At 40.7% G+C, this 10,909-nt stretch overlaps 2 protein-coding genes across 2 annotated transcripts in view; both read left to right on the top strand.

Annotated features, from left to right (window-relative positions):
* Window positions 1–307: 307 nt before the first annotated feature.
* LOC306906943 (neuromedin-K receptor) lies at window positions 308–6,000 on the top strand. The gene is made up of 5 exons (XM_079478711.1): window positions 308–778; window positions 2,583–2,771; window positions 2,889–3,039; window positions 3,766–3,962; window positions 4,764–6,000. The coding sequence occupies exons 1-5, from the start codon at window positions 432–434 to the stop codon at window positions 4,978–4,980; spliced, it is 1,101 nt and encodes a 366-aa protein (XP_079334837.1). The 5' UTR covers window positions 308–431; the 3' UTR covers window positions 4,981–6,000.
* Window positions 6,001–7,262: 1,262 nt separating this feature from the next.
* The window catches only part of LOC306906615 (sodium/hydrogen exchanger 9B2), a 5,187-nt gene continuing 1,540 nt past the window's right edge, over window positions 7,263–10,909 (top strand). Inside the window, exons 1-8 of the mRNA XM_079478190.1 lie at window positions 7,263–7,334; window positions 7,413–7,499; window positions 7,635–7,727; window positions 7,941–8,111; window positions 8,183–8,325; window positions 8,410–8,537; window positions 10,474–10,649; window positions 10,729–10,835. Coding sequence (XP_079334316.1) covers window positions 7,463–7,499; window positions 7,635–7,727; window positions 7,941–8,111; window positions 8,183–8,325; window positions 8,410–8,537; window positions 10,474–10,649; window positions 10,729–10,835 — 855 coding nt within the window. The 5' untranslated portion in view covers window positions 7,263–7,334; window positions 7,413–7,462. The remainder of the gene's footprint in view (window positions 7,335–7,412; window positions 7,500–7,634; window positions 7,728–7,940; window positions 8,112–8,182; window positions 8,326–8,409; window positions 8,538–10,473; window positions 10,650–10,728; window positions 10,836–10,909) is intronic.

The raw sequence follows: 10,909 nt of genomic DNA, 5'->3' as shown, positions 1-10,909 counted from the left end.
GAAGATATTTTGAAGAATGTTGATCATCAAACACTGAACTCCATTGACTTCCACAAAACCACCGAGACATTTCTCAAAAAATCCATACACATTAACAAACACATGAGGAGAATAAATGCTACATGTTGATTTTGAGCTGAACAAAACCATTCAACATTAATGTAACGTTTTTAAATAATAAGGTGACATTTTGTTTGTTTCTTTCAGTTTTTCTTGCATATGGTTAACTCTGTATGTAGAAATAGGGTCAGTCGACACCTAATAATCGTACTGTTCTTCTTCTGATCTATTGACTCTGTCTGGTGTTAGTTGGGGGGTGTCGTAGATGGGTGTCACTTCTTTAGCCACAGTGAAAGCGGCAACAGCACCTCACATGCGCACATGCAGCTTCTCCGGTGCGCAGTCAGACGCAGACGCAGACGCAGACAGCGATGTCTAATGTTTCAAACTTTACCAACAGATTCGCGCAGTCTCCGTGGCGCGTGGCGCTCTGGTCGCTCGCGTACGCGTCGGTTCTGCTCGTGGCCGTGACGGGAAACCTGATCGTCATCTGGATCATAGTCGCACACAAGCGGATGAGAACGACCACCAACTACTTTCTGCTTAACCTGGCGGTGTCGGATGTGTCCGTGGCCGCGCTCAACGCGCTCGTGAATTTCGTGTACGCGGCGCACGGCGACTGGTACTTTGGTGATGCGTATTGCCGCTTCCAAAACTTCTACCCGGTGGCCGCGGTGTTCGCGAGCATCTACTCGATGAGCGCCATCGCCGTGGACAGGTGACACGCACGCACGCACGCACACACACACACACACACACACACACACACACATTGTGTGTCTTTTTGTCGGCTTTTTATTGTGTTTTAAACTATGTAATGAACACTGTTAAACACACCAATCATATTAACTCGTTAAATCTGAAGCAAGGGGAACATTTACATTTAGGCAGTAGGTAGACAGATTTACATTGCATTATTCTATACATTTATACATATATATCTGCAATCCTCTGAGATCCAACACACAACCTTGCGTTGTTAACACAATGCTCTTACCACTGAGATACAGGAAAGCAGGAAGTATGAACAACAACTAAAATCAAGACCTATTCAGTTTTTTATACATAAACAGACTGGGAGTTATTCAGGTGAATATATATATATATATATATATATATATATATATATTCACCTGAATTCATATCAAAGGCCCCTAAACAGGTGGGGCCCCTAGACTGCAGCCTATTTGGATTGGATTGGATTCAATTTATTGTCATTACACACATACAGGTACAGTGCAACGAAATGTATTTTTAGAAGAAGATAAAGCATAACATGGGGGAGGTGAGGAGAAAAACATGTACACAATACACCATAGACAAGACTTGCAACAGGGATAAGTAATCCAGTTCCGACAAGCAGCCATCTGATCCTGCTGCCATGGTGGCGCCGTATACAGACCCGCTTGTCAGGCTGGCGGTTATTCTGTGTCTGGACGTGATGATAAGAGTTAATAATAATAATAATAAATTTAATTTATATAGCGCTTTTCAAGAATTCAAAGTCGCTTTACAATTTTTTTTTATAAATAAATAAAAAAATAAATACAAAATAAAAAATGGGACATGGGGCTATGGGTAGGCAGAGGTAAAGAGATGGGTCTTGAGGCGGGACTGGAAGATGGCAAGTGTCTCAGAAGTGCGTATGTCAGGGGGGAGGGAGTTCCAGAGCCTGGGAGCTGCCCTAGAGAATGCTCTGTCCCCAAAACTGCAGAGTTTGGACTTTTGAATGGAGAGGAGACCAGCTGAGGTGGATCTGAGGGACCGTGAGGGTTGGTACAAGGAGAGGAGGTCAGTGAGATATGTGGGGGCCAGATGGTGAAGGGCTTTGTAGGTGAGGACCAGGATTTTGTAGGTGACCCGGTGGGAGATGGGAAGCCAGTGCAGTTGTTTAAGGACTGGAGTGATGTGATGCCAAGATTTGGAGCGGGTGATGAGTCGGGCGGCTGAATTCTGGACCAGTTGGAGTCGGTTGATGTGGGTGGAGCTGATGCTGAGGAGAAGTGAGTTGCAGTAGTCCATCGGGAGGAGATAAAGGCATGAATGAGTCTTTTGGCAGCTGGGAGTGTGAGAGAGGGTCTGATTTTGGCGATGTTGCGGAGGTGAAAGAAGGAGGTTTGAAGGGAGAGGGTGGAGTCAAAAATCACGCCAAGGTTGCGGGCCTGTGGAGATGGGAAGACAATGGTGCCATCGATGGTGAGAGTGGGGTTATTGGTTTTGCAGAGTTGTGCTTCAATGTTCAGTTGGACTTCATCTGATTAGAAAAACTTTTTATATTATACCAACATAACACCATTATAGATCATAAATAAAGATGATAAAAGAATTGAAGGATAGATAGAATTACATGACTGTGTAATATATATATATATATATACATATACAACACAAAGTGTGTATGACTCAGAATTTCATCATATCTCAGATAAGAAGGGTTCTTAATCCTAAAATCTATCAATGTGATTTCAGTACTTCCTGTCTCATCATGCAGCTGATGCTGATGTCACTTCCTCTTTGTTCAGGTACATTGCAATCATCCACCCGCTGAAGCCCCGCCTCTCTGCAACATCTACGAAATGTGTGATCATGTCGGTGTGGATTCTGGCTGTGATTCTGGCGTTTCCTCTGTGTTATTATTCCACCACACGAGCGAATCCACACCGTACGCTGTGTTACGTGGCCTGGCCGAGACCGTCACACAACTCCTTCATGTGAGACAGCTCTTTGTAGGAAATAAAAACAAAACTTTTGCTTGTTGTTACGGTGTGTTTTGTGAATTCCTAGACAATTATGATGACTGAAGGTATCCTGTGTGTGTGTTTGTTTAGGTATCACGTGATCGTGGCAGCGCTGGTTTATGTTCTGCCTTTAGTTGTGATGGCTGTCACTTATACCAGGGTCGGACTCACTCTTTGGGGGGGTGAAATTCCAGGACATTCCTCAGAAAATTTCCAGGATCATCTTCAGGCAAAGCGGAAGGTGCTCGCTCACGGAACACGTCTGTTAGCTGCACAGTGAAGCTGTCACAAGAAGCATCTTTCTTAAAATCCCACCTATGAACAAAAGAGTTTAGGGTTAGGGTTAAAAATGTGCTGATATACTGTAGCTTCATCACTCATGTGTTTGAGGTTTGTGTTGGTTAACGGAAGCTGTTCATACATCTCTTTGCTTCACTGTGTGTGTTTAGCTTTTTGTTTGGGGAAGTTTGTTTGTGTCTGACAGGTGTAATTTCAGTGTCTGGTTTATTTTTCTGAGTTTTGCTTTTGACTCATTACATTTACATTTAGTCATTTAGCAGACGCTTTTATCCTAAGAGACGTACAAAGAGTTCAGGGAGCAATAAGCGATATGTCATACAAAGAGCAATAGGTGCTAATACAAAGTTACTAGTTTCAACAAAAGCTAGACCACTACCTGTTGAGAGAAGAGAGAGGGTTAGCGTACTTTTTTTGTCTTTTTTTTTTCTTCATTTGTCTGTCAAGTTTTCACAGAAGAGGTGTGTTTTAAGTAGTTTTTTGAAGGTTGTGAGAGATGTGGTTGACCGGACAGCATTGGGAAGAATGTTCCACCAGGAAGGAGTTGTCAAGAAGAATCATTAAACTCAACCATTACATTAAGTGAAGGCACATTGTTCTGCCACGTGTTACATGGACACACTTTGGAACCGAATGTAAACCCAATGGAAATGTATGTTTGTGTTTTAAGGTTGTGAAGATGATGGTGATTGTGGTGGTGACATTCGCTGTGTGTTGGTTTCCTTATCACGCGTATTTCATCGCAACGGGTCTGAAGCGAGAGCTAAATAAATGGAAGGGGATCCAGCAGATTTATCTGTCTGTGCTGTGGCTCTCCATGAGTTCCTCAATGTACAACCCCATCATCTACTGCTGCCTGAACAGCAGGTAACACACACACACACACATCTGCACTCATGAATGGTTAGTTCTTTTATTTGTGTACTGTTTTGTTTTCTTTCTTTCTTTGTGTTTTCTGGTGAATTTGCTTTCACTTGAAATAATCTGATGAGAATATTTCAAGATTAATTTAGAACAGTTGAACAGTCAGGGAAGTGAGATTAAACTCAGCATCACCCGTGAGCATCAGTGTTTTTTTGCAGATCTTCACATGAGAAACATGGGAGGTGTTTCATACTTTCTAAATGAATTAAAATCGTTATACATGCTGTAGTTCAACTGGTAGAGCATGGGTCATGGGTTCAAATCCCTATGGAAATATACTGATCGTACATGTACAATACATGTGAATGTACTCTCCTCGTTCCAATGAACTGTTAAAGAGTCTGCTAAATGCATGAATGTTAAGGTTTTATAACAGTATACGTGTTATATATCATCAACATGCTGCTGCTGCATGAGAGGCATTTATGCTGCGTTACTGTGTTTGCTTTGTCAGCATAATTCTTTAGTTTTTTGCAGCATTACTGCATTTGTTCTGCTTCATCTTTTTATTTGTTTCTGATGGCATTTTGTGTTTGACTTTGCTGCATTAGTGCATTTGTTTTGATCTATTATTGGATTTTTATTGCATTAATATCTGTTGCATTATTGCATACGTTTTTTTACCTTACTGCGCTTGTTTCTACTACATTAGTTTGTTGGGTTTTTTGCCTTAATTTTTCCTGTTGCGTTGGAGCATTTGTTTATTTTGCTTCTGCTGCATTATTGCGTTTGTTTCTGCTGCAGGTTCCGTGCTGGGTTCAAGCAGGTCTTCCGCTGGTGTCCTTGCATCCAGGTATCAGATTATCAGACCCAGTTAGAGGTGCCGACCGCACGTTTCCAGCAGAACCGACAGAGCAGTCTGTACACAGTGGCACGTGCAGACTCGTGCCCCGAAGCGAGCAGCACTCGGCGCAAGAGCTCATACACCAGTCATCGTGGCGGCATCAGCGAGTTTTTTTAAGGGCTGATATTGAAAAAATATATGCAAAATTGAAAGATTTCTCTTATACAGTATATCACTTTACTACGAATAGTCACTCATTGAAAGAGTTGAGCTGAAGTCACAAATCAGCAGTGGCAACAATTTAATTTCTTTACCATTATTTATCTGATATTCGTATTAAAATATCTAAATTCACATGTACTTTCATCAAACCCCAGTACAATTACCACATATTGTCTCCAATTCCAACTATTAGAGTTTTAAAAGGCGCTAATTTAAAAGGGATTCACATTATGTTGTAATGTTTTTAGATGTCATTAAAGGTTTCCATATTTCCCTATTCATTTTATTTGTAAACATACACAGTGGTGTTCAATAGATATTTACATTGAGTCATTTAGCAGAAGCCTTTATCCAAAGAGACTTACAGAGAGTTCAGGGAGCAATAAGAGCAATAATACAAAAGGTGCTAATGCAAAGTTACTAGTTTCAACAAAAGTTTCTTTGTCAAGTGATCACAGAAGAGATGAGTGAAGAAGTTTAGTTGTATGTTAGGGACTCTTGTTAGGTTTATATTAGGGTTTGATATCTAACGATATCAAAATATCTAAAACTTCCTTAATCAATATACAATAACTTGGCCAGAGAAGTGACCTAAGATTTTAAGTCCTCATTCTAAGAAATGAAGTTTAGTTTCTGGACTGGTTTTTGAGCACAAGGATCACTGATGTCTGTCTTTAAGAGCAGACGGGTAGATCTGTGTAGAACTCTGGTGCAGAAAGCAGACGGAACCCTTCATGTCTCTAAACAAAGAACTGCACAGAAATCACAACATGTTTAGCGCTGGCTGATGCGCCTGTTGTTTTTAATGCTTTCTTTTTTATATTCAAATTTTTTTCCCTTTAGAAGTGTATTGGTTCAGTGATTATACCAACAGTGTTAAAATAAAGTGTTGTGCTGTGTGTGTGTGTGTGTAGATATTATCTTCACATGACAGTATGTTTGGATCTTATCACAGACTCATTCTTTACTCTCGTTTTTTTCTTGTGTCATTCTTGCTTCAGTTTATGAATGTTGAATTGTGGGAACAGAAATGTCAATGAGTATTAGACAAACACCAGAGACACAACATGGGACGCCTGAAATCATCTCTCTTTAGCTGTGTATTCTGCTGTAGTTTGATGAATCTGCAAGTTAGACTTGAAGTCAAACAGACAAGAGGTTTATTATGTTTCAGATAATCGGACCCTAGTCAAACACACACACACACAATGACATTGTAATGACCATAAATGGAGGTGGATTGTGCACGGATTAGATAATCTTCACACACACGTTGGCACTGACAGTATTTAAGAAGTAATTCATCACACTTGACACACAGACAGCTCGAATATAAACACCAGCGACGACCATTCCAAACATCCGAACTTTAAAACAAACACTGAGAGTGTCGACACGCACATGATGAAAATTGTTTTTCTGAGCAGCGCTAAAATCTCTCCAGCTAAATATTTTGAGATAATTTATTATTCATTTATTTCTTCGCATCTGGATATGAGAAGCAGGCACTGAAATATGAGTGTCTTTCTTTAGCCATGTGACTCTCTGGTTACAGTTTCACGTATACGGCTTTTTGAAATTTAGCACAAAAAAAAACATTCTAGCACAAAGCTCTAGAAAAGACAAATAATAATCATATATTTCTGTATAGCTCCTTTAAATGTGTGTGACTTTCTTAAAGCACTGTACAATTGAAAAGAAATGTAATACATCACTGTATAAAACACGACAACAATAAATCACGCATACAGCAACTAGAAGAAATTCTATTCAAAGTTTCAATACGGCATATAAAGTGCTTCTGTAATGTCAGCTGGGAGAGAAATTATGTTTTGTGGGCGAAACAGAAAGAAAATTGAAGAAAATGTGTATAGAATACTGCCGTGTTAAATCATGCAGTGTTTCATGCATTCAGCATGAGCATTTTAAAACAGATACCAGTCTTTATTTGATCTGCTTTAGTTTACAAACCCTGGGTAGATGAGGTTTTTTTTTATTTTGCAATAAAGATGAAAAGCAAGATTTGAAGAATAAGATCGAGTGAACTGTGACAGAAAGAAGGATCAGACGGTCAGGTGTTCACTTCTCATGCACTCTCTCATCGTTTCAGGAAAGAACACATCATTTTTTCTTTCCTACTTACAGAGGAGGGTATTCATGAATGAACCAATCGCATTAAAGGGAAAATGATGATGTCATGTGATCTCTGCCCATGTTCTTTTCTTACAAAGTATTGTGATCTTTTGTGATTTTCTATCGTGAGTAAAGCAGATTCAAAGGCATCGACTGGAGTTGACATACAGAACTGTGTAAGTCTGTCCAATCTTTTGAAGTAATGAACATTAGCAGTACTAATGATTAAACTGTGTGTGTGTGTTTGTGTGTAGGTTCACACAAAGGTCAAAGTTCTTTTACAGCTGCAAGAACATAAAGAATCATGGGTGAAGAGAGAGAAACACAACAAACAGACACCTGTGAGTACACACACACACACACACACACACACACACACACACACACACACTCACACACACACACACACACACACACTCACACACATAGAAACCCTCACTGTGATCTCACTTCATTTACTCCTTTGTGTGTTTCAGGTCATCAGACGTCCATGAAAGCATCTGAGGTCTGTGCTAAACTGCGGAGTTGCCCGAAACCGCAGGGCTTTATTGCGTCTGTCGTGACCAGAGGTAATGTTGTTCATGTTGCACTACTGTTTGTGTTTCATTGTCTGTTGTTTGATAAAGTTACGTTCAGGTTTCATTTGTTAGTCACATTAAAGGCCTCAGTGATCTGTCGACATGGTCAAGAGTATTTGCAGCTCAGAGGAGAATGTGTTGTGTTTAATGAGGTTCCATGCATGTGTGATGTTGATCACATGCGTGTTGTGTTGTATGTTTCAGCTCTATTGGGGGCGCTGTTGTTCGGGGTATTCTGGGCTGTAACGGGTCCGGCCTGTGCACCAGGACAGAATTGTTTTGGGCTAGTGGTTCTGTTTCTTTCTGCTGTGTGTGGAGGAAAACTCATTAGTGTATTTCCATTACCAAACACACCTCCAATACCTGCTCTTCTAGGTAAAACACACACACACAATCACACACACACAGGTTATGTGTAATTCAGGAATGATTTGTGTGTATTTCAGGAATGCTGCTGGCAGGTGTTGTGTTGAGGAATGTGCCGTATGTCACAGACAGTGTTTATATCGATCAGAACTGGTCTTCAGCTCTTAGAAACGTAGCTCTCGCTGTGATTCTCAGCAGAGCCGGCCTGGGACTCGATGCCTCTGTATGTACAGAAAGTGTGTGCGTGTGTGTTTCAGGATCTGCAGTGCTTTATCATTGTGTGTGTGTGTGTGTGTGTGTACTTTAGGCCCTGCAGTATTTAAAAGCAGTGTGTGTGAGGGTCGCTGTTGGCCCGTGTGTTATCGAGGCGTCTACAGTGGCTGTTGTGGGTCATTTTTTGCTGGAGTTACCCTGGATCTGGAGCTTCATCCTTGGGTAATCATTATTTTATGATTTTCTGTGCGTGTCACTTATCAAATCTAAAAATGATCTTTTTATCATTCTTGGTGGCTTGTGCACCTTTTACAAAATTTCACAAAAACTTCCCACGAGGGGGCAAAGTCCAAACGACAAGAGTAAAAATCCACTTAACACAACAGGCAAGACTGGAACCGGGCACCTGACGCTTGGGAATAAACAAACACACAAGCTACACAAAACTCAACGCAAACCAACTGCAATGAAATGGAACGGGACAAAAAACACGAGGGCCTTAAATGGGGAAAACTAATGAGGGATAAAGACACTGGGCAGATGAGGAGAATGAAACACTAAGGGCGAGATTACGTGGAAACAAGGGGGCGCGACAGGAGAGCACGTGGCACAAAGTGACAAACACATGGTACTGTCACGACCCTGTCCACAGAACTAGAAAAGGATCATGACAGTAAGCTATCACATAATAATAATCAAATCAGTGCTTGAAGTGGGAAAAAAATAAGTTACCGGTTCTCTCCTGTGGACATTGACATATGCAAATTATGACCACTTTGCTCAACACAAAAACAGTATTTGGACATTGCTGGTACAAAATGTTTATTTAATAAAGGAACCATTTCCAAAACAACTGATTTTAATAATGTTAAACACAAATTTGATAAAACAAATTATGATTTTATTACCCGTGATAATAGTTCTGCAGTCTACTGAATTCTTCTGTTAATCAAATCCATCATATAGGCAACACAGTCATATCTTATGCCTTACATGCTATAAACTGTCCTCTTCTCTTAGACATGTCAAGTCAAACACGTTCAGTCTCACATTATGTGACAAACCGCTGAAGTTTATTTAAAACAGCAGAATTCACAAAAGTTAAGTAGTTTGCATCTCTGAGTCTTGCAGTCATTGGAACTGAATCCGTTTCTGCTGGTTCTGTCCCTCCTGTCTTGAGTTTTCTAGCTCACTGGGCAGTCATGACATTGCCATGTCTTTAGGGTTTTGTTATGTGTGACAACACATGGCTTCCTGTTAGGTCTCCTCCTCTCTCCCGTATTCTTCTAGTTAGGGTTTTATTTCCATCACCTGCTCTGTTAATCACTCTCGATAGGTTTTCATTCTTTTCACCTGTTGCCACTCTCCCCATGTAATCACTCCTCGTTAGTGTCACCCTTTATATAGCCCCAGTTTCGCGCTGTTCAGTGTCGGTGTATTGCGTAATGTATGTCTGCCAGTGCTGTTCACTTGGTCCTGTTTCAGTTTGTGAACTTTTTATTTCTATTCCAAGAATACTTGTTTTGTCCCACTCGTGGAAAGTGTTTGCTTGTTTTTGTGCATGTTTTCCCCATTGTGGGTTTTTCGTTTAATACGTTTTTACGTTAACCCTTCGTCTGCCTGCATCTGGGTTCTGTCATAGCCATTTCATGACATTGTTCAGTTTGGTTGGCTGACTTTCTGCTTGGCCTCAGTCTTTTGATTGGGTAGAATTCTGTAAACCCTGTTTTATGGGTCAATCTGTTGACATTGAGTAGCTCTGTTTAGGAAAGACTTTGGGAAGTGTACAGATCAACAGAATAAAGAGATCCATACCAATTGTTGTATAGGACATTTTATTTCTAAACCTCACAGGCCCAGAGTTAGAAACCGAAATGCTAACATGCCTATTATAACGCCACCTGGTGTCACGCGATGGTCTGTCAACGCACCTGATTTCAGATCATCCCACCGAGTTCAGACACCTTAAGGGCTGGAAAAGAATAATTACAAGAATGAAGAATTCTAATCTTCCAACAGAATAAAGAATATAATGTTGAGTTTCATCTAATAAAGAGATGAAGGGATATTTATTTTCAGTTCACGTGCAGGTGGATCAGTGAAAATAATAAATAGTGTAAATGCTTTTTAATGTGTGTGTGCATGTGTGTGTGTGTAGTTTTGTTCTAGCCGCTGTGTCTCCAGCTGTTTTGGTTCCGTCGATGTTACTCCTGCAGTCTCAGGGTTATGGTGTCAAGAAGGGAATCCCAACCCTCCTTATGGCTGCTGGCAGTTTTGATGATATTTTGGCCATCACTGGATTCACCACGTGTCTGGGTGTAGCATTTGGAACAGGTCACACAACACACACACATTCAGCTAACTAAACAAACAACTGAACAGAAATAAAGCATTCTGTGTTTCTTCTTAAAAGGATCCACATGGATGAATGTTGGTAAAGGAGTTCTGGAGGTGATTGGAGGGGTTCTGGCAGGAGGAATTATGGGAATTCTGCTCCATTTCTTCCCCAGCACAGACCAGGTGACACACACACACACAAGCAGTTTTGTCAATATCTGTGAAATATTTCTGTTACTCTGACTAGTGTGGGTGCC

The sequence above is a fragment of the Barbatula barbatula genome (assembly GCF_947034865.1).
Source record: "Barbatula barbatula genome assembly, chromosome: 17".
NCBI classification, from domain to species: Eukaryota; Metazoa; Chordata; class Actinopteri; order Cypriniformes; family Nemacheilidae; genus Barbatula; species Barbatula barbatula.
The sequence above is the reverse complement of the archived record's forward strand: the minus strand, read 5'-3'. Positions and strand labels throughout refer to the sequence as shown.

Bases quoted from the DNA above. Each gene is read 5' to 3' on its own strand.
- LOC306906943 (XM_079478711.1), top strand. From the start codon at position 432: ATGTCTAATGTTTCAAACTTTACCAACAGATTCGCGCAGTCTCCGTGG. The intron at 2,772-2,888 runs GTGAGACAGCTC...GTGTTTGTTTAG, and splicing joins CCGTCACACAACTCCTTCAT to GTATCACGTGATCGTGGCAG. The intron at 3,040-3,765 runs GTGCTCGCTCAC...TTGTGTTTTAAG, and splicing joins ATCTTCAGGCAAAGCGGAAG to GTTGTGAAGATGATGGTGAT.